Below are 23,512 nucleotides of genomic sequence, written 5' to 3' on the forward strand. Positions count from 1 at the left end.
TTTTTTGGTAAGACTTTCATTCATATGGGGTTTCATGGATTTCCATCAGATGGCACATAATATCTGGTTATTTCTCTTTTCGAGATGTTAGCAGTCATTTATGATTATTGCCTAGATTACTTACATTTTAGGGGTGCATAATGGTGATATTCAAATTCCATTATTTCTCCTTAATAGCTATAATACTTCCCTAAAGGAAATAGCTGCATAGTACTCCATTGTATGGATATTTAGTCAATCAGTCTAAATATATTTTGTAAGTCATAGTACCCTATTTGTCAAACATAATTTTATTGTGATGGTTTTCCAATGAGAGAAGTTTTTGTTGTTGTTTCTTTCTTATTCATAAAGAGTACAGAGTATGCTTCAAGCCTAAAGTGGCATTTGAGAAAAAGTTAAAAACTATTTCTATATGATAATGTAAATAAAAATCCTCACCCTCCAAAATAATCTGTTGTAAAGTGTCCCTTTTGTTAAAAGGTACCCAGGAGTCTTTAATCTGGGAAGAAGGCAGTCTTGGTAGGGACAAGCAATTTCAGTTTTATTTTCTTCCAATGAAGAGTACCGAGAGCTGGAGAGGGCCTCCTTTGCATGTGTTCTTCTGGTTCTTTTTTAAATGCATGGATCTAAAATTAAGCACAGTGGTTTTTTCTGGTGATAGTACATGCCAAGATGGCATATTGGAACAGTTTCCTTAGAGCAACATTGAGATATATCTGTGCAAATCAATCAATTACCAACTCAGTGGACTTATTTAGCAGGAATATGAAACTCAAAAGTCATCATAGTGATTAAACCTCATTATCACTTTGCCACTAAAAATACTAAGCATTTCTTTTTATTCCTCACCACAGCATCTGTAACTCACACCTGGCATTTTGTGAAACTTCTGTATGCTGGGTAGTATAGCAGGTGAAATGTCACATGACCAGTTCTTCGGTACACTGAGGATCAGATGAATAAAAAGAGGGAAAGAGGAAGTGAAGCATATTTCAAGTTATTTTTAGTAAAAATCTTGCCACTCATTATTCATTGGCTTATTGCCATCTTAAATAACTTATAAAAAAAGACATATTTTTGAAATATGGGAGGATTTTCTCTCTGTCCATGTCTCTCTCTCAGCAAAGGGACCAAGAGAGTAAAGTAACAATTCACATATGTATGTGATGGTTTGATACAGTTTTTAATGTCAGAAGAAAAACCTGTTGTCTTAGTAAAAATGAAAGAAATGGAAGCCTAACTAAATTAGGCTTGTAGGAGAACGATATTTCAAAAGTCCACCTTCCAAATCAAAAAGTGAAGGTGGGTAGCGTGCAATTTGTGTTTACTAAATGCAACTTAATTTGTTTGTTTTAGTACTCCATTATTGTGAAATAAATTACTTCAAAACGTACTGGCTGAAAACAACACATGTTTATGATCTCACAGTTTCTGTGGGTCAGAAATCCAGAGTGGCTTAGCTGGGGACCTCTGGCTCAGGGTCTCTCATGAGCTGCCATCAAGCTGTGGGCTGGAGCTGAGGCACCTTCAAGTTTCCTTACATGGCTGTTGGCAACCTCAGAAGATCCATTTCCAAGTTCATGTGGAGCTCTCCACAGGGCTGCCTGGAGACAAAGAATCTGGCTTTCTTAAGAGTGAGAAATCCAGAGAGAGAGAGAGAGCGAGCACCCAAGACAGAAGCCACAAAAGTGACATCCCATCCATCACGCCTTCTGTGTTCTGTTCGTTAGAAAAGCCTCAATACTCCCAGCCCACCCTCAAACGGAGTAGATCACACAAGGGCTTGAAGACCAGGATGCAGGGATCCTTGTGGGCTGCTTACCAGAATGTTTTCATTTTAAATGTAAATATTTTAAATAGAAAATACATTCTCATGGTTTAAAATTCAAAATGTACAAGAATGTATATAGTAAGAAGACTTCTTCATATCCCTGTCAGTCAGTCCCCTCCTTGAGCAAATTGTCAACATTTTCTTGTTTATCCTTTCAGAGACATTCTGTTAAACATCAAGTTGAACACGTGGGATTCCACAGGGTGTGAGCAGAGAGCACTCCACCTTGCCAGCTCAAACCTGCTTTGCAGAGATAACTCTTCCCCACCCCTTGGATGAAATCTCAAGTGGGTACTATGACTTTTCACCTCCTTCTCAGATAATAAGCAGTCCTCCAGTCACTTTCAGTCATAACATAGTTTTATTTCATAAATAAAATACCTAGTCCTGAGTAATAGTCAAACTCAATTTTTTATTTTTTTGAGATGGAGTCCTGCTCTGTCGCCCAGGCTGGAGTGCAGTGGCACGATCTCAGCTTACTGTAGCCTCCGCTTCCCGGGTTCAAGCAATTCTCCTGCCTCAGCCTCCCGAGTAGCTGGAACTACATTCACGCGCCACCATGCCTAGCTAATTTTTTTTTTTGTATTTTTAGTAGAGACAGGGTTTCACCATGTTGGCCAAGCTGGTCTTGATCTTCTGACCTCATCATCTGCCTGCCTTGGCCTCCCAAAGTGATGGGACTACAGGCGTGAGCCACTACACCTGGCCAAAACTCGAAAATCTGAGGTTAAAGCTTCTCCCCTTCCCTAGATTGTACCTGCTTCAGGCTAGAAATCTGGATTGAGAAAAGTTGGAGCCGTAGTCAGCTTCTCCATTTCTGTTCTGTACTTCTCCCTGTTCTCTTCTGCCTCTTTGTGGTTGCCTTTATCTCTCTCAGGGTTTGGGAATGGAAAATGAGTGAAGAAAGGGAGGGAGCTCTTTTTTCAGTTTCAGCTCTTTTGGTTTCTTCAGAGATTTCTTCAGGGAAACATCCATCTGCAGCTTTCTTGATGTTTGCAAATCTCCCCTTCATTAGCATTTGCTCCTAAGGATGCACCTCCAGTCATTTGGTGCTGGAGTCATTCAGCCCTGACAGGGAGGCCCCTTGGGCAAGTCTCCTCCGTGACAGCTCCAGGAAGGCTGAGTTTCTCTCCTCGTTCTCCATCCAGTCCTGGGAAATCCTCACACATCCCTTGTAATATCCTAGGCTCGTTGGAAAACTGGCTAAGACTATTCTTCCTCCTTGAGAGCTTTTAGTTTCTCATACTATCTCGCTCAATTCCTTTAGGAATTATTGTATCCTGGGGACAAAAAATGCTCATTGTATCACTCCAGGAATTAGAATCCAAAAGAGGGGATGTATCTGCTGGTTGATCAAATGCTTGTCTTACAGGAAATGAAAGAGTTTTCTTGTAGAACATACTTCCCACATGCTGAGATACCTTTTAAGACAAAATAATTATAGTAATTAAGTCTATGAATTTTTTTCATTAACTCAGCATTAAACACACATGTCAGAGAGGCTGAGGTAATTTCAGGCATGGAGCATCTATTAATATATAGTTTGGGGAGGTCACAATTGTAGGATGTGGTGGGCTTTTTCTTTCTCTCAGAATCATAGTATTTACAGATGTAAAACAGGGTATCAAGGTGGCTCTAACCAGGGGCAGCTGAGCAATAGTGGAATTACTGAGGGGGAGAAAAGTGGATGGCGAGGTCAGGATGGTAATAGTGGTGGCATGTGAGGAGGAGCACAAATGACATAGGTCTTTGGCTTTGGCTCTGAAGGCAATGGGGAGCTATTTTAGAATCTTGAGCAGAAGAGTGACACGATCCATCTTATATATTAAAAGGACCACTTTTTACTGCTTTGTGAATCAACTCTGGGTAGGCAAGGGGAGAAGCAAGGAGAGCAGTTAGAAGAGAATGCACAATTTCTCAAAGATTTAGAACCAGAAATACCATTTGATCCAGCAGTCCCATTACTGGGTATTTATCCAAAGGAATATAAATCATTCTATTACAAAGATACATGCACACATATGTTCACTGCAGCACTATTCACAATAGCAAAGACATGGAACCAACCCAAATGCCCATCAGTGATAGACTGGATAAAGAAAATGTGGTACATATACACCATGGAATACTATGCAGCCATAAAACGGAACAAGATCATGTCTTTTGCAGGGACATGGATGGAGCCGGAAGCCATTATCCTCAGTAAACTAATGCAGGAACAGAAAACCAAACACCGCAAGTTCTCACTTAAAAGTGGGAGCTGAACAATGAGAACACATGGACACAGGGAGGGGAACAACACACACTGGGGCCTGTCAAGGGATGGGATGTGGGGAGGGAGAGCATCAGGATAAATAGCTAATGCATGCTGGGCTTAATACCTAGGTGATGAGTTGATAGGTGCAGCAAACCACCATGGCACACTTTTACCTATGGAACAAACCTGCACATGTACCCCATAACTTAAAATTAAAATGAAAAAAAAGAAGGCCAATACAGTCATCCAATGAGAGATGATGGTGCCTGAGACCAGGATGGAGTGGTGGAGGTGGTGAGAAGTGGTGTGCTGGGGTTGGCTAGCTCACAAGAGCCAATTATTAAATGTTTAGGAAGTTTGCAAGCCAGTTGTTAAATACATCATTATTACAAATTAAGTCAAAGCATCACATTAAATAAATTATGCTCAACAAAAGTAATACATGTAAGACTCATCACTTTTTAATTGTTTTTACCTAATTTTTACTATTATTATTACTTCTACTGCTGACGCTATTTACACCTATTACATCTGAGACTGTATCTGGTAGAAATACTCTAAAGTGGGGCGCTGCTGTGCGTCTCTCCCCATTTCAGGATAGTCACCCCCAAGTGTCATGGGCCCGGAGCGAGGAGGGCAGCACTCCCAAGTGAGATGATGATTCCTTGGAGGATGACAGTATTCAGTGACATTAGGAGTTTGTCAGCCATGGTGGGAGTAATTGACACCACAGAAATTGCAGATACTACAAATTGGGGCTCATTTTGTTTTTTAAGAGAACTACTTGTTAAACACTTACCAGTGCATCCTTGCTTATCATCTTCCCAGTTATATCTAGGAATGTGTACCACCATCCCATCCAATGTTTTCAGGGTCCCTCACTTCTATTATGTCCTCAACCACAGAGGGAAAACAACTTAATAAAGAAGTGAAGTATTATTTATATTACAACATGATAAAAGTAACATATTTGTATTAAGCTTCATGCCATTAATACATAGTTATATAAAATCACCATACCTGTGATTGAATTTTTAGTGCTGGCCCTAGCTTTAATCCCATAGTTCCTCGAAGATGCTCTTCTGTGAGTAATGGCAAAGTTTCTCCATCAATTGCATGATCCTTAAATACCTTCATAAATACAAAAGGTGTTAACTTTTTCTGAATGTCTTTTTTTTTAAAAAAGTTCTTTTGCCACCTAGGTATTGTAGTTTTGGAGAAAACATTAAGACTGCTTGAGGATGACAGAAAAATTTGTAAAACCTTTTTTTAGTTGCTCTCTTTTCTGTGCTCAGTAGCACATTGCTTGTGCTCTTTAACAACCCTTGGAATCAACTGTAATTATCTGTTTATAGAACTCAGTTCCAACCAGGAATAGTGATTATTTGAGGGCCAGGTCCATGTCCCATTGACCAATGTAACCCTAATACAGAGGCTGGCATATGGTAAGAAGATGTACAATAAATATTGCTGGATAAATGAATGAATGAGTAAATGCTCTAAGTAAAGGAATGTGGGTAAAACCTGTCACGGATAAATTTCATCTCTCACATTTACAGCTGTGGTATCTGCTGGCCATGCCTTAGATGCATGGTAAAGGCAGGAGAGGGAAATGCTGCTGAGAGCTTTCCTTCCCTGGCAGACTTTTCCAGCAGGTCTGTTTGTCCTGACATTGCAGTGGACTTCGCATGCCGTCCTTCCTCCGAAAGCCAGGAAGGCTGCTGGTGAACAAAGATTCCAGGCAGATAAAGGGATACAAAATCTAGGCAGATTGATAGGACCGTAATTTCATGATCTTCAACTTCAACTTGCCTGGAAATCCTTCTATATTCACTATTGAGCTTTCTCTCCCTTCTACTTCAAGCTAGCTCCACCCTCCGCAAACTTTAGACTTTGTAGGCAGAGCCCTCCCTCATTTTCACTAGATCATAGCGCTTCCTAACTAAAAACAAAACAAAACAAAAACAAAAACAAAACAAAACAAAAACCAGTAGATAAGAACTCCCTCTAATTCTGACCAATGAACCAAAAACCTTTATTTTCTCCCACTGTCATGATACAATGGAAGAGAGGTCTCTCCACCATTTAAAGGAGATCTCTCCACATATACTGTGGGTCCTCACCCCTCCCACTTCCAGAGGGGATAGATAATCCCCTTTTCTCTTCAGTCTCTCCTCTTCTGCTGGCTCTTTCTCACTGGCATTTAAATAAGTCTCCACCATCATTAAACAAACAAAAATAATGAAAATACTCAAACTCCATTTCCAAATACTGTCTCATGTCTCTGACTCCCTTCACAGCCAGATTTCTCCAAAGGGTTTCGATGCTCCCTGCTTTCACATTCTCATTTTCCAGTCATTCTGCAGTCTCAGGGAATCTGAGCTCTGCCCCAGCCATTCCATTAAGCCTGCTTTCCTCAGGCTTCCTGGTGCCTCTGTCGTACCAAACATGCAGTCATTTTGCAGTTGTTCTATTTCTGAAGTTCCTGGCTGCATCTGACATTGTTGACTGTGCCTTCATGAACAGTGCTCTTCCTTTCTGTCATTAGGCTGCTCCCTCCTGGGTACCCCTGTTCTCTCCTTCAAGGTCACCTTTGCCAGCTCCTTTTTCTTTGTCCATTTTCATAGTTTAGGGTTTCTTAGCCTTCTGACTCAGGTCCCCTTGGTCTTCCTGATTCATTTCAGCTTCACTTGGCTTCAGTAACAGGCTGTATATGCTGAAGGCTCCCTAACTTGTATCTTTAATTCAGAAGCTAAGTCATGCCAATTTGGCCTCTTACATAGTTTTCGTTGTGCTGTGACAGGGCAGCACTGAGTTCCAATGCAGAGTCCCACAATTACTCCGTTCCCCCACCCACAAAAGCACATATTCTCTCTCCATACCACGTGGCCACTTCTGGGGGATGGCAGAGGGGTGGTGTGGGCAATTCAAGACTATCTTTCTTACCCCCTTCAGTGCCTCTTTCAGTGACATGAAGTTAAAACCAGGTACTGTGGGCTGGGTGCAGTGGCTCATGCCTGTGATCCCAGCACTTTGGGAGTCCGAGGTCGGTGGATCACTTGAAGTCAGGAGTTCGAGACCAGCCTGGCCAACATGGTGAAACCCAGTCTCTACTAAATGTACAAAAATTAGCCGGGTGTGGTAGCGGGCATTTGTAGTCCCAGCTACTTGGGAGGCTGAGGCAGGAGAATGGTGTGAACCCAGGAGGCGGAGCTTGCAGTGAGCCAAGATCGCACCACTGCACTCCAGCCTGGGCGACAGAGCGAGACTCCGTCTCAAAACAACAACAACAACCAGGTACTGTGATCGCTCACCTGATTTTTCGTTCTTATGAAGGTGTTTTGTGTGTGTGGATTTGGCCATCTTGCCCTGCCTCCTCAGGTTGTGTTCTTATCTGCCTGCCCCCACTGCTCCCACCCTGGATACAGCTCCATTATTGCTCATCGGAAGACGCTTCCCCTCTGTCTTGTCCTCTTCAACTTGTTTTCATAAAAGCAACCTGAATGACCTTTCCGCAATATAAAGCTAATCATGCTGCTACCTACTTAAAACCTGACTACCTCCGGGATAAAGTCACAATCCTTCACTGGGTCTTCAGGGCTCTGTGACCTGGCCCTGTCTACCTCTCCAGTCTTGTCTTGCTGTCCTCACCTCTCCCACCTTGGCCCTGGCCCTCTGTAGCACTGAGAACTACTCTCAGAGTCCCAACCATATTAAAGTTTTCTCTGGCTTCTGGCCCTCACCTGGAAATTCCTCCTTTACCTCCCTCCCGCCTCACCTCTCCTCTTGACTTTCAGGTCTCACTTTAGAGCCTCTTCCTTTAGGAGGCCATGAGTCCCTCGTATGTGATCCCCCCATGCTCTGTACCCGCTTTTGACAACGCACTCGTATGGATGTGAGATCACTCACTGGTGCCCTCTTCTGGACTATGAGTGCCACAAGAAGAGGAACCCCATAGGCCTTGTTTCCACTGTGCTCCAAGCCTCAGAGGGCATGACTCAGGACCACCTGAAAAGTACAATCTTCTTGGAAAGCTCCTGTACTGGGAACCTTGTGTTCTAATAGATTTTAGTCATTTACAAACTATATGTATGTATATAATTTTTTTTCCACAAAATGCACCAGTGTGGAGAAAGGACTGAAACGTCCAACTCAAAACATACTCTCCAGAGCCAATCCCAGTATTCATCTATGCAAATGTCACACCTCTGATTGTCCTTTGGCCTGGGAATTAAGACTGACCAACTATGATGCCTATTGCTAGAATGGGCAACTGCTGAGGAATTCAGAAGGTGATTCAGCAGGAACATCTCCATGCTCTGAAACTTGTGGTCTTTGCTTTAGTTTCTACTACAGAAAACACCAAAGACATCTAAGGCCACCCTGTCCCCTGTCACCAGAACTTACTGCTGGCACCATTTCCAATCCATCTCACACCATTTGGAATTGATTGTGCTACTTCTCTATCTTTGTAAAAAGAAGTTTCACTTATTTTGTGTTGAGAATTACAAGTGGGAGAAAGGCATTGTGTCTTCCACCGTACAGCGTCCATCCCAAACTGGTCAGTGCACTGCTCCACAGTGGCCAGGACACTCAGGAGCCACTGGTCCATGGCGTCCAGATGAGGATCAGAGAGCACTGGGGAGAGGGGGTCATGGGCCATGGCAGATTTTAAAGCAGACTTCAGCACACCATTCTTTAGGTAGTTCCTTCTGTTCCAGGTAGAAACCTGAGTGATGCCACACTGAGAGAGAGAGGCAAGAATGCTTCTTTCATCCAGCAAGGGGTTCCCAAAGCTTTTGTTGTTATCAAGAAGGATGAGCATACTAGCACCCTCATTATCTTGAAAGTTCTTATAGTAATGGCAGTCAGCATTGTGAATCAGGTAATCAAAGACAGCTGTGTTAATGGTGCCCAAGAGGCACAGGCCAGAGTCTAAAGGGACGTTTTCTTCACAGCCTCACAGTAGCTCTCATCATACTCCCATCTGGCTTGCCTTTTCGGTAAGTCCTGGCCCACGGATGTTGGTGTTTCTAGAGAGGGCACACATCTGGAAGCCAAAGTGTGACAGATTTTTCCATTGTGCCTCCATCAGCACAAGCTGGTTCTGTTTCTCAGCAGTAATAACACTTCCCATAAAAACAAGTATTGTTTCCTACAGTTCGGAAGGGGCTCAACGGCTGCTCCATAGGAACAGGTTTCATCTCTGTCTGAAGATGAACAAATCTGCCCACCATCAACAGGGCTCTGGGACAACCACAATCCTGTCCAAGTGAAAGGCCGCTGCCTTCGCACTGTGTCTATCATAACCGGCATATAGTTCCCTTCCACTACATAGGCTTGGCTATACTACTTAGGTTTGAAAACAACTTTCTGTTCCCTTTCAAGGATCAGTAAGCCTTTCAACTGTGTCCCTTTATACTCACATCAGCTTTAATAATTTGCTTGGTGGCCGTGGCATGCATGATTGCCCCCAGCTCTGGTGTCTCTTCACAGTACACTTCCTGGGGATCCACCCACCGGGCTGCAATCTCCCAGGAAGACTGCAAGGTGTGGTCCAACTTGGGTGACAGCTCCATCTGCAAGCCAGCCCTCATTCGGTGAAAAGTCCTCAGGTGATCAAGTGGTGAAACGCCCCTTGGCAGCTGATGTATCTAAGTTGTCAATCAGGAAAACTTTGGTGAAGATAAAGATGACAAGGAGAATTGCTAACAGCGTGATTCGCTGCTTTAGCTTCATGTTGACCTCTTTTATTCTCCCCGACCCACTCTCTGACTCACTTGTCAAGGAGAGCCGGTGGTAATGGTTAGTAAGGAGATTCCATCATTATACACATTGGTCCATTTGTGGATGCACCTTTCACAGTTCCTGTTGGGCCCTAGGCTCGCTCGTGGCTGCCCATGCAGTGCAAAGAAGCATGGCCCCCAAGGAGGGGCAGCCCCAGGCTGCGCTGATCACCCCAGCCACTGCTGCCACCTCTGCAGGCCCCACCATTCCCTGGCCCCCTCTCTCAGCACTGAACCAGCCATCTCCCACAAACTGCATTAAGTAATTATTTCTTTTCCTATTTTAATTAAGCAAATTATAGAAAATGGCTAATGTAAATTAAAGAGCCAAGTGCAGTGGCTCACACCTGTAATCTCAGTTACTTGGGAGGCTAAGGCTGGAGGATCACTTGAGCCCAGGAGTTTGAGACAAGCCTGGGCAACATAGTAGACCCCCATCTCTTTAAAAAAAAACATTAGCTGGGTGTGGTGGTATGCACCTGACAATTTGTGAGCATCCAAAGGAGGAACCACATGGGTAAATTTTCAAGCAGAGGAAGGTGGCAGCCAGGGACTGAAATATGTGAGGACCTAACCCTCAGCCATGGTGGATGTACTCAGGGCCTGGGGCGAGGACATAGACATGTCCCTGTCACTCAGATGTACCCCTTTCTTTCTCACCAGAGCAGTTTGGGCCATGTGTATGATATAAATGTGCATATATTTTCAGTAACTTCAGTTCTTTTTAGAGAGAGGATATTTTATCTGCTGAGTCCTCTGAACTAGACATTTACTTGGAACGAAATATGTTGCAGGGTCTCCTAAATGTTCCTTAACAGCTGAGCCACCAATCCTCTCTCTACACCTATTTAAAAGAGTTCATTTGCACTCAAGGCTTTGGGTTTTAGTTGTTTTTTTTCCTGCTTTTTCTACTTACAGGAGGTGAGTGGTGAGAGCTTGCTGAGTAGGCATCTAAGGCAGAGGTGGGGAGTAAGAGGATAGCTGGGGGACAGTGGGTTTAATGCCAGCTAATCCCAGCACCTTGGTCCAACTCATTTAAAGAAAGGGGCTATGGGACTGGGCGTGGTGGTTCATGCCTGTAATCCCAGCACTTTGGGAGGCCGAGGTGGGTGGATCATGAGGTCAGGAGTTTGAGACCAGCCTGGCCAACATGATGAAACCCTGTCTCTACTAAAAATACAAAAAATCAGCCGGGCGTGGTGGTGGTGTGTGTCTGTAGTCCCAGCTACTCGGGAGGCTGAGGCGGGAGAATCGCTTGAACCCAGGAGGCGGAGGTTGCGGTGAGTGGAGATCACACCATTGCACTCCAGTCTGGGCGACAGCAAGACTCCGTCTCAAAAAAAAAAAAAAGGGGGGCGGGGGGCATGAGTAACACCTGATGGGACATTTTAGGCAAGGGTCCTTGTGAGAGTGGGGTACAAGCAGTGCTGCTTCAGGGCTGTTGCATCCAGAGGGCATCCCCCCATTTCTGTATAAAATAACGTCACAGCATAGCCGGTGGGGGGGCGGGGCAGGCACAGCAGAGCAGTAACGTCTTTCAGTTGATGCCACCTGCTGTCACTTGGAGGGAGTATACTTTAATGGTGAAACTAAAGCAGAACTTGATCCTAAACAAATTTGAGACATATCTAGGGATAATTGGTACCACTTCTTGGGGTGGGGAAGAGGGTGCTGACATCCTGTCAGTGAGAGATAATGAGTCAGCAGAGCGAGTTTGGAGTACTCATGTTTATGTGACTTCTGTGTACCCACAGGGGACATTTGGGATTTTAAACTATGAAGAGCATGTAATATTATTTATTGCAAGAGCTATTATTATAAATTGCACTTTTCTGACTATGGATCACTAAGAATAATCAGGGTTCAAATTCAATGTGCCAGATCTCAGCAATTACATGCTTATTAAATAAGGGGTTGCTCTTCTGGTTGTTATCAGAATTTAACAACTTAACTGAACCTGTGGTTGACACGGCACTTGAAGTGGTATAGATAAATTTTTAAAGTGGCTTACCCATGACTAATGACTAATTTAAAAAATAAGGTTATAACCACTGAACAGGGGAGAGTAGGCCAAAAACTTTTTATCAGGTTACGCAAAAGACAAAAATGGGTGACTTGAAGAAGACAACTTGCCTCAGAAGTAACTTGAAGTTTGGCCCTCTCTTGGGTGTAATGAAGAAATTCGTGTTTATTGAATACTTACAAGGTGCCATGCACTCTGATGCTCCCAAAAATCCTCTGAAAATGTATTATTATGATTATCTTCATTTTACAGATAAAACAACTGAGGCACAGAGAAGAGAGGCAACTTGTCCTAGGCCACACAGCCAGAAAACAGAAAAGCCAGGATTTGAATTTGTACTTTCTGGCTTCAGAAGCTATACTCTTAGTAACTACTTTATATAGCTTTTCCATAAGTCCCATAAACGGAATTAAAAAAATAATAATAAAAAGAAAAAGAGTTAACAGCATCTCACTGTAGACAAACATTTCACAAAACAGACCTGGAAAACAATCAGCTCTAGTATGAGTTCATTATGATGTAGTTAAACCTTAATGTCCTTTTCTTGCTTGCTTTTCCTTTAACATGCAAACCAAAGATAATGATACTAGATTTAGTAGGCATTTTATTGCTTCAAATTGTATTATTAAATAACTCAAAGAAGTAAACTATACGCATGAAAATGTAGCATTGACATAAACGTCAAAATTTTATCAACCTATGACTTTTGTCATCAATTTTTCAATACTAGTGAGGCTACTTTTTTGTTTCTAACTGCCCTGATACTTCGTTATAGTTTTTTAAAATGGTATTTCACACCAGATTGAATATGTTGTATACATTTTTATATATTGTCCCAGAATAAATACAGAATTTAAAATAATGAATTTCCTACTTTTCAGATATTGCCTTCTTGTTCTTTTTAGAATGAAGTATATATTCCTGTTACTTACAGTGAGTAACCTAAACTTCTCACCCAAAAGTCTGTGCTCAAAAAATGTTTGCTGTATGGATAAGTGGGAGATGTAGTCGTTATTTCCCCTTCTTTTTGGATGTTCAGCTTCTGAACCTTCTTCTAACTTTGGGAGAATTCCTACTTCTTAGGAGTCTTGGTAGGAAAGAAGCTAAAGACAGACGATGGCTTTCCCAGCCTCCCCTGATGCTGGGGTGTGGGTGTATGACCCAAGTTCCACCAATCTGAGACCTGTCCCAGGGTAGACACTGGCACACAAAAGAGAGATTAGCAGGAATCCTTTCTGGAGGCACAGTGCAAGTTTGACCTAATTCATTATGCAGGAAAGATATTTTCAAACTGTTTTGCTTGCATGGAAATACTTAAGCATTAAGTCACCTGAGCGTAGTCTGAACAACCTGGAAGGCTGCTAATGAAGCTGTGCACATCATCCACGGTCCACTTCTGGATATCTTCATCCAAAGAAAGATTCCCCCCAATTGTAACCAGTGCATGTGTTCCTTTAAAATGGAAAGAAATTGTGGCATAAAATACATACAGGTTTATGTATAGTTACATTAATTTCCTTGTATTCTGTCACCCCAGAGTGGTCTCAATTTGCAAACTCCTTACAAGATATTAAGAGTTACTAGGAGATGTTTTCTAAAAGTTTCAGCTGCCTCCTTTCTTTTCTTTCTCTGAAAAGATCTTTACTGATAGCATTTGTTGTAAGTAATACTTCAAATAGTTCCGGGTTTGCACCAGCTTCTCTCAGATTCCAACAGAAATGCCCCATGGATTCTATTCTCCAGATTAATGTTACTATGTTTTTGTGATAGGTGATTATCATGGTCTCAAGATGAGACGAGAATTTAGCTACACTTTCATCAAAATGGAAAATTAACACTTTGTAGGGAAGCAGTTGGTATGGTGGCTGTATTACATACCCTTCACAATCCCTGTGTCTTCAAATATTTTTTATCTAAAAGAGTTCTAGAAAACTATTCAGTGTGTGTTTCTGGCATGAAGTGCATTAGTATTTTTAAATTTGAAAGTATCAACAGTATTGGACACTGAAAGGTAATATTTCTGCTTAATTGCCTGTTTTTTTCCTATACTTAAATACCGGGGAGGTAGAATTCACACTTTGAAGCAAGAAGCCTCTCTGCTTTGTGTTGAAGAAATGAACACTAAATTACATTGAAATCTTAAATTAAAATTCTATTATGTTTCCCAAGATATTTACCTTCCCAGCCTTTGTTGAAAATTCTCTATATAGCGAAATATAAACAGAGGCTAGTTTCATTGATATGGCTTATTAGCACTGATGGAATAAAATGATGCTAAGAAAAGGTAATTCCAAGCAGGATTAAGAAAAAGAAAGATAAAAAGAGGCAGGATGGTTACAGTTTATTATGTAGTAACCTACGGACTTGGCAACCTGTAGTTAATGAGGATCTGCCATTGGCCCCTGGACACCCACCTGGCAGAGACGGTCGAGGAACTGGAGGGCAAACCCCATTCTTTTCATCACAGGTTGCAAAAATCTGCTCTGAAGCCTCCTCTTTCCCATCGTCCCAGGTCTTTGCTTTCAGGGTAATGGTGTGAGACCCCCAGGGTTTCCTATGGGTGGGCTCGGGCTCTCCACAGGCGTTGTCAAGAGCTGTCGTTGGTGTTTCATTCGCTTCACTTGACTTCTGGTTGCTGGATGCCTCGATTTCTGGGTCTTTTGCATAATGATTCTCTTCATAGGGAACTGCATGAGTCTGACCTAGGATTTTTTCCTCTGCTTGACTTTTGGAACTCTCAGCATCACTGTCTGGAGCTTTTTGATTCCCTGTACTTTTCCTGAGTCGACGACATCTCTGCCCCCAGCTCTCCTCAAAGTGTGGTGCGGTTGCCACTAGCATGGGGTTTCCCTGAAGGTTCCTGAGGGTGCTTCTGTGAAAATGCAGGTCACTGGCAGGGAGCATGCTCCTGCCATGGTAGGGAGTTGGGGCAGCTGGGACGCCGGTGCCATAGAGGAAGGGTATCCCTAGGCCTGCCAGTCCCTTGGGATTAATTTTTTCCATTCTCCTTTGCTGGTAAATAGCATACATTTCCATTTCTGTCCTAAAAACAAAACAATATATTTATACAGCCCAAGAACACCATTGTAAATGTAATTTTAATGACCCCTTGCCTTCCCTAAAACAGTCCTCACACTGTTCATCTGAAGTTTGTTTGGTGGAAATATGAATCCCCCACAAGGCCACTGGGAAGGAGAGTTTTGGGTAAGATCGGAAGCTTTGTCTGAGTCTCACAATGGAAGTCCAAAGGCCAGTCTTTAGAGTGTTACCTCTAATCAGATAAGGCAAATTTAGCAGGGATGGAGCTTACGCAGCACAGCTAGTTCCTTGGCAGAGATTAATCCTGAAAAAACCTAATGTACCGGGAAGAGGTTTTCAACCCCTGCAAAATAATCTTAGTGAGACTCAAGAAAGACAATTAGACAATGCAAGTCTCAATATTAATAAATAAATGCAAGTGGCTGGGGAAGAGGGGATGGAAAGGCTCGGTGGTTTTGCTTACTTCACTTTGCTTTTTGGTCCTCAACTGGACCCCTTTTGGTTCAGCGATGAGAAAGTTGACTCTCAGCTTTCTCTTACCCTGGGGCCATACCCTATTCATTGTTATACTTTTCTTTCTCCTGGGCACTACAGCTGAAGGCCACTGTTGGACTGACTTGGGGTTGTCTGAGCTCTGATGGCATAATCTGAAGTCAGGTTGGCAAACTTGGCTCCTATCTTTGTGCAAGATTGAAGTCATTTAAGACAGTAATGCCAATATGAATTTCAGAGGAGTTGTAGGCATTTTAATTATGGGACACTGAGAGTCTATTGCAATCTGTGTACTAATACTACTGTTAGCTTCACTATGTGACTTCTTTTTTTTTTTTTTGAGACAGAGTGTTGCTCTGTTGCCCAAGCTGGAGCGCAGTGGCGCAATCTCGGCCTACTGCTACCTCCGCCTCCCAGGTTCAAGCAATTCTCTGCCTCAGCCTCCTGAGTAGCTGGGATTACAGGCACCTGCTACCACGCCTGGCTAATTTTTTTGTATTTTTAGTAGAGATGGTGTTTCACCGTCTTGGCCAGGCTGGTCTTGAACTCCTGACCTCATGATCCACCCACCTTGGCCTCCCAAAGTTCTGGGATTACAGACCTGAGTTACTGTGCCCGGCTGTGATTTCTAATCTTGCTTTTATCCTTAACCAACCTGCATGCATGTTTGTATTCGTTTCTTTCTCTTTTTTTTTTTTTAAGTGAAAGCAAGTTTATTAAGAAGGTAAAGGAATAGATAATGGCTCCTCCTTAGGCAGAGCAGACTATGTTTCTTTTTGTAATCTGCCTGAAATACTTTATGTAAGTAATTTGTGTATGTGTATTTATTTGTTATATATATTCATCTATTCATTTGTTATATGACTATAACAAGTGAATAAATGAGCAAATGAATGAATAGAGAATAAATAAAACAACATTGCCAAATTACCTGGCAGTATGATGCCTCTGAATCATTTCATTCCTTCTGGCCACTGCCTTTATGGATTCAGGTGGTAAAATGCCCCAACCTTAAAAAAGAAAACCACCATCCCACCCCACAAATAAATTAAAAACATGCATTTGAAAATAATAAAATAAAATATAACAATGTAAAACAGTATCTGAAAAAAACAAACAAACCCGCAATTGCACAGAGTTTTGGAAATGGTATCAGATCATTGGTGTTCGGTATCTTAGTGTCACGTTGGTGATAGCACGATAAATACCAGATAATTTTTTGTTCTTTAATTGTTGGTCTCATGACTGGTGGTATTTTCCTGCCATACTTTAATAGGAAAAAGATGAAGTGATTTGTGAATCTCGTGATCTGTGCCTCTTTTGGTCTTTTAAAAGTATATGTATTTTTTGGGTACAACGTGATGTTTTGATGTATGTATACATTGTGGAATGATTAAATAAAGCCATATGCCTCACCTCAAATATTTATCACCTTTTGTGGTCAGAAGATTTACAATCTTTTTTTTTCCTTTTTTTTTTTTGAGACAGAGTCTTGCTCTGTTATCCAGGCTGAAGTGCAGTAGTGCAATCTCAGCTCACTAAAACCTCCACCTCCTAGGTTCAAGTGATTCTCCTGCCTCAGCCTCCCGAGTAGCTGGGATTACAGGCATGTGCCACCACACCCAGCTAATTTTTGTATTTTTAGTAGAAACGGAGTTTCACCATGTTGGCCAGGCTGGTCTTGATCTCCTGACCTCATGATCCGCCCACCTCGGCCTCCCAAAGTGCTGGGATTACAGGTGTGAGCCACTGCACCCAGCCAGAAACAAGTTTTTATACTCACTTTCCACTAAGCCAGTAGAGCTCATTAAATTTCTACTAATAATCTATCTTGAAAGAAATCATACTAGATCTTTTTTAAAAATGAGGTTCTTTGTTATCTGTAAAATCTAGGAGTTAGATGAAGTGATCACCAGGAATCCTTCGAACCATAAAGCTCTAGTTTTTTTGTAGTTCAATGACTTCGAGATACTCTCTTTCAGACAGCTGGCATGAAGCTACCAATTCGTGGCATACTGCCCATGGACACAGAGAAAGTCTGTGCAAGAAGTCCAGTCTAGACAGCACAATACTAACTGCCTGGATTTTAGAACCCTCTGAGATCTGGTCTCAAGAAACCTCCTCCTATCCTTTCTCTTTCCCAAATAGGCAACATCAAACTTAATGTTAGTTCAGTTGCATAATTACTGCTACCTAACATCCCTGTTTTGTAAACAGATCCCTGTCTTAGTTTCTATTTTGCTAACTTACTTAGTAGCTCAGTTTTTGTAGGACTGAGGCCTTATCTTGCCCTTGCTCTCTCTTACACTTCAGCCTTGAGGAGGGAGACCTGACCTAAGTCTAGGCTAGAGTGCAATGGCACGGCCTTGGCTCACTGCAACCTCCTCCTCGCGGGTTCAAGTGATTCTCCTGCCTCAGTCTCCCAAGTAGCTGGGATTACAGGCATGTGACACCTCACCCGGCTCATTTTCGTATTTTTAGTGCAGACGGGGTTTCACCATGTTGACCAGGCTGGTCTCAAACTTCTGACCTCGTGATCTGCCCGCCTTGGCCTCCCAAAGTGCTAGGATTATAGGCATGAGCCACCATGCCGGGCCTGCAGTGCAGCTGTTTTACTAGCCTATTGGCCTGCTGTCTGTAATCATGGGCCACAGATTACTGGGTGATTGCTGCCAGGTGGCTTCCATCCAGGATCTGCTGTTGGACTGTCTCCTTTGGTCCTTGAACCAATTCACTGGGTGGGCCCAGTTCCAGATCTGGCCCTTGCTTGGATGCTTGCTCTCGTTGCAGTTAAATGGATTTGTGACCTGTGGTAGAAACAAGCTCAAATCCAGGCAGGCCAGTCTCTTCACTGACCCAGGCATGCATGAATCCTATTTCTTTTTGTGTCAGGCTTTCCCTTCGCATTGCTCCCATCTATTAAGAGGTGTTGGAATTGTGGAGCAGGGATAAGCATAAGCTTATGAATATAGTTTTGCAGGGAGAGAAGATACACCAGTTTGAGCTTCAACATTGTGAGGAAATTCTCACCTCCTAGTCTCTCCTGAGCCATCACAAGTCATGTTTTCACCAACACGACTCTACTGAAATTGCTCATATCAAAATCTCTGATGACCTCCACATAGCACTAAATCTAATGATATATTCTGTTTTCATCTTACTTGCTCTGCAAATGGCACACTTGACACAGTTGCTCACTCTCTCCTTAAAATAGTCCAGTATAAAATGACTGTAAATCTTCTGACCACAAAAAGTGTTAAATATGGCCGGGCTTCGTGGCTCACACCTGTAACCCCAGCGCTTTGGGAGGTCAAGGCAGGTGGCTCACTTGAGGTCAGGAGTTCCAGACCAGCATGGCCAACAGGGTGAAACCCTGTCTCTACTAATAATACAAAAATTAGCTGGGCGTGGTGGCACACGCCTGTAATCCCAGCTACTTGGGAGGCTGAGGCAGGAGAATCGCTTGAACTGGGGAGGTGGAGGTTGCAGTGAGCCAAGATTGTGCCATTGCACTCCAGCCTGGGCAACAAGAGCAAAACTTCATCTCAAACAAACAATAACAACAAAAAAGGTGATGAATATATGAGATAAGGCATATAGTAATTAGCTTGATGTAATCATTCCACACTTCCTTCCCGTGGCCTCCAGGCCACCATGCTCTCCTGGGTTTCTTGCTATCTCACTGGTTCCCCTCGCTTGTTTTACTTCTCTCATGCTTGCTCTTCCTCATCTCTGGACTCTGTTAGTGGGTCCAGAGATGCTCCTTTTGACTCTTCTATCTACACTCTCTCCGTAGGTGATCTTATCTAGCCTCATATATGCTGATTACTTCCAAAATTATATCCCCAAGTTGTCCTCAGAAGTTCTCCCTGCACTTCAGCTGCCTTCCTGACCTCTCCGCTTGAGTGTCTATTAGGCATCTGAGATGTAATATGAGCAGGCTGAGCCTGTGATATCTCTCTCTCCCCAACAACTCTGTTCTTTCCACAATCTTCCTCAACTCAATGAGTAGCAACTCCATCTTTCCAACTACTCACACCAAAATTTTTGATGTCATTCTTAGTATCTCTTTCTTCCACCTTCCACATACACTGTGAGAAAATCCTGTTGTTTCTACAATCAAAATAATTACAGAATTTAACCACTTCTTATTATTCCTACTGCCACCATCCATGACCAAGCCGTCATAATCTTTTAGCTATTCTAATAGCTTGCTAATTCCCATCAGTTTATTCCCAGAACTCTGATCCCATCAGGTTTGTCCCCATCTCAGAAGCCAGAATTATTCTGGTAACATTTCAGTCAGACCGTGTTGCTCTTTTGCTCAAACTCCTTGACGGCTTCCGTTTTCACTCAGAATAAAAGCCAAATTCTCACTATGACAGTCAGGCCCATGTAAACTGCCTTAAGCCCCATTAATTCTCAGATCTAATCTCCTCATAACTTTATCAGTTCCTCAAGTGTAAGATAAGACAAATAGTAATACTGCAGTTCTTCATGTTATTCATGAATAAATTGACACTTAGAGGAGTTAAGCAGCTTACACTTGGTCACACAGTGGTAATACCATGATCTGAACCTAGGTGGTGACTACAGACACTACAGACACAACCACCACACAGTCCTGCCTCCAAAATTTAGCAGTAAAACGATGGCAAACTTAATGCATCCATCCAGTTCAAAATGATTCCACAGATGACAGCCAAACTTCTGTTGCTCATACCTGGGTAGATCCGACTGGACAACACATTTGGCATATTTGTGTTTGGTAGAACAGAGGATCCAAATTGGGAAGGAACGCAAAACTGTCTTGGGTCAGTTGGAGCTACAGTGGAAGGCAGTACATCTCTGAGAACAAAAAGATATAAAATAAAATAGGTAAAATGAGGTCGGAGTACACAATTTCCATGGCTGAGACAATGAGATTTTGCTATTGCCATATGGGATTCTATCATCTCATCCCAAAATGAAACACAAAAGTCCTGGAGTCTTTATGAGTTTATGGAGAAATATGGTGGAAAGATCGGGAAGTACTCTACTAATGCAGGATTGACCCAGCTGACAACAAAACGAGAAAGCAGGAAAGGAAAGTTTTAGGGATGTCTGGAAAAAAAGATTTAAGTAAGTCAACACTGCTCTCTGATTTTTCATGACCAACGATCTACTCTGACCCCAAATTCTTTTCTCATTTAATGGACATACTTTTGGTTGGGTTTACCATCTGGGATCAATGTTTGAGTACCTGGGTGGACAATTTATTTTTCTAAACTTCAGTGGTCTCTAGAAGTTCCACTTTATTGTTCACACTCCATAAACAAGAATAAATAATGAGTTCTGCTTTCTCTCCTGAATGTCAAAATATTCTTAAAAAAAGCGGGGGGGAAGTTAGGTTATTTCCAGAATGTACAACCCAAATACTTATAATTTACTTTTTATTGAAAAGAAAGAATTGTTTCTTCACAGGAAACCCAGGCTACCCAGTTGTTATGGACTTGTTTCCCCTCCCCTCCAAAAAATTAGCATGTTGAAGCCTTAACCACTAACGTGACTGTACTTGGAATAGGGCCTTCAAGGAGGTAATTTTGATTAAAGGATACTATAAAGGTGGGACCCTAATCCAACAGTACTAGTGTCCTTTTAAGAACAAGAGATACCAGGGATCCCTTTCTGCAAATGCACACTAGGAAGGGCTATGTGAGGATACAGTGAGCAGGTGTCTGCCTGTAAGCCAGAAAGAGAGACCTCACCAGACACCAACCCTGCAGCACCTTGATCTTGGACTCCCAGTTCCAGAACCAAGAAATAAAGTTCGGTTGTTTAGACCATCCAGTCTGTAGTACTTTATTATTTTTATTTATGTATGTATTTATTTTATTTATTTTGAGACGGAGTTTTGCTTTTGTTGCCCAGGCTGGAGTGCAATGGCATGATATCAGCTCACCACAACCTCCACCTCTTGGGTTCAAGTGATTCTCCTGCCTCAGCCTCCCGAGTAGCTGGAATTACAGGCCTGCGTCACCATGTCCGGCTAATTTTTTGTATTTTTAGTAGAGATGGGGTTTCTCCATGTTGGTCAGGCTGGTCTCGAACTCCTGATATCTAATCTGCCCACCTCGACCTCCCAAAGTGCTGTGATTACAGGCGTGAGCCACTGTGCCCGGCCATCTGCAGTATTTTATTATGGCAGCCCTAGAAGACTAATACTCCAGTGTTTGCACAATGCCTGTCACATAGTGAGTGCTCATTAGTTATTTGCTGAGTGAGTAGGTCAAGCGGGCCTCAGAGGAGAAATGACAGCAGATGTCCTGAAGGTGAGGCCAGCAGGGTGTCTTGACTTGAATTACTGCACCACAGTTCACTCAAATAACATCAGGCAATAAAACAACACTGGACTTAACATCATTCCAAAACTTAATGATTGTCCAGGTTGTTCTTTGATCAAACTATGACGTTGAAGAGAAATACCTGTCCACAGTTGGAGGCCCAAATGGTGAGGGAATCAGTGGGATCGTCTGCTGCCCTGTTGGTGTCAATAAAGGGTTCACAGCCATCACCGAGTTTGTCATCAATATGTCTCGCCACTGGTGGAGTTCTAAAAAGAACCGGATAGACACTTCAACAAATAACTCTACTTTTTGTGAACTGTTTGAATTCTTCTTGAGCACAACAAAAGCCTTTTGTATTTTCACAACACTTGGGAAGACTAGCTACACCAAGCTTTTAGTTACACAAAAACCCCACATATACTTGTAAAACTCAGTGTTTTATCAGTATGCCCTTGGAATTTGTTGCAGGGTTCACAGGTAATACCATACCAAACTGCAAGCAATAATAAAATTAAACCAGCCTTGCAAGATTCCAGAAATATCAATGTCCTTTCTTTTTTTTTTTTGAGATGGAGTTTCAATTTTTGCCCAGGCTGGAGTGCAATGGTGCAATCTTGTCTCACTGCAACCTCCGCCTCTGGGGTTCAAGCGATTCTCCTTCCTCAGCCTCTGGAGTAGCTGGGATTACAGGCGTGTGCCACCATGTCCAGCTAATTTTGTATTTTTAGTAGAGATGGGGTTTCACTATGTTGGCCAGGCTGGTCTTGAACTCCTGACTGCAGGTGATCCACCCGCCTCAGCCTCCCGAAGTGCTGGGATTACAGGTGTGAGCCACCGTGACTGGCCCCAACTTCCTTTCTTACTTTGACTCTTACTTTTCCAGAGATACAAACTTACTTTGATTCTTACATTTCCAGAGGTACAAATGCATAAATTCTCCCAATGTTCAATCTTTGGAAAAATATTCCTATTTAGTTGATAAGATTTAACACTAGAAAAGGAGGGAGGAGAATATTTTTAATGTCTAAAAATATATCTAATTAGAGTGGATACAGAGTGCATGGGACTGTATTTAATTAGAACGAGTGACCAAATTATAGCCAAATCTACATAAATCCAAATATTCATATGCTTTACCTTCAGAAACTAGTGATCAGAAAAAAGGACTACTTTTAAAGGGATAACATTTTTCCTGACATTTCTTGTTCTTTAATATCTTTGAATGATTTTAAATATAAAAACAAGTACTAGTTAAACAGGTCATTTAAGCTTCTCCTTCATTCTCAACTCCCACTTTTTAAAAAATCTGAGAGCTCTGAGACAGACAGTAGAACAATGATTACCTGGGAAAGGTAGTGGGGTGGGAGGAGGAAGGGAGGATGGTTAATGGGTACAAAAATATAGTTAGATAGAATGAATAAGATCTAGCATTTGATAGCACAACAGGATGATTACAGTAAACAATAATGTATTGTACATTCAAAAATATTATAGGGCCGGGTGCGGTGGCTCATGCCTGTAATCCTGGCATTTTGGGAGGCTGAGGTGGGTGGATCATTTGAGGTCAGGAGTTCAAGACCAGCCTGGCCAACATGGTGAGACCCTGTCTCTACTAAAAATACAAAAATTAGCCGGGCATGGTGGCAGGCACCTGTAATCCCAGCTACTTGGGAGGCGGAGGCGGGAGAATTGCTTGAATCTGGGAAATGGAGGTTGCAGTGAGCTGAGATCACACCACTGCATTCCAGCCTGAGTGAC

General features: G+C 42.5%; 1 protein-coding gene and 1 pseudogene across 1 annotated transcript; both read right to left on the reverse strand.

The window, feature by feature from the left end:
- Positions 1 to 2,404: 2,404 nt before the first annotated feature.
- On the reverse strand, positions 2,405 to 22,372 carry SAMD7 (sterile alpha motif domain containing 7). The gene is made up of 7 exons (XM_021934675.2): positions 21,894 to 22,372; positions 20,152 to 20,276; positions 16,360 to 16,438; positions 14,312 to 14,940; positions 13,228 to 13,349; positions 5,109 to 5,219; positions 2,405 to 3,252 (listed from the first exon to the last, which is right to left on the reverse strand). Exons 1-7 carry the CDS (start codon positions 21,992 to 21,994, stop codon positions 3,064 to 3,066), a joined length of 1,356 nt encoding a protein of 451 aa, XP_021790367.2. The 5' UTR covers positions 21,995 to 22,372; the 3' UTR covers positions 2,405 to 3,063.
- Positions 7,294 to 10,031, reverse strand: LOC103882200 (annotated as a pseudogene).
- Positions 22,373 to 23,512: the final 1,140 nt, after the last annotated feature.

Source organism: Papio anubis, chromosome 2, assembly GCF_008728515.1.
Source record: "Papio anubis isolate 15944 chromosome 2, Panubis1.0, whole genome shotgun sequence".
In the NCBI taxonomy this organism is placed as follows: Eukaryota; Metazoa; Chordata; class Mammalia; order Primates; family Cercopithecidae; genus Papio; species Papio anubis.

Coding starts and splice junctions, on each gene's coding strand:
- SAMD7 (XM_021934675.2), bottom strand. CDS start 21,994: ATGACAAACTCGGTGATGGCTGTGAACCCTTTATTGACACCAACAGGG. Junction 20,277..21,893: donor GGGCCTCCAACTGTGGACAG/GTATTTCTCTTC, acceptor TTTTGTTCTCAG/AGATGTACTGCCTTCCACTG. Junction 16,439..20,151: donor GTCCAGTCGGATCTACCCAG/GTATGAGCAACA, acceptor TTCTTTTTTAAG/GTTGGGGCATTTTACCACCT.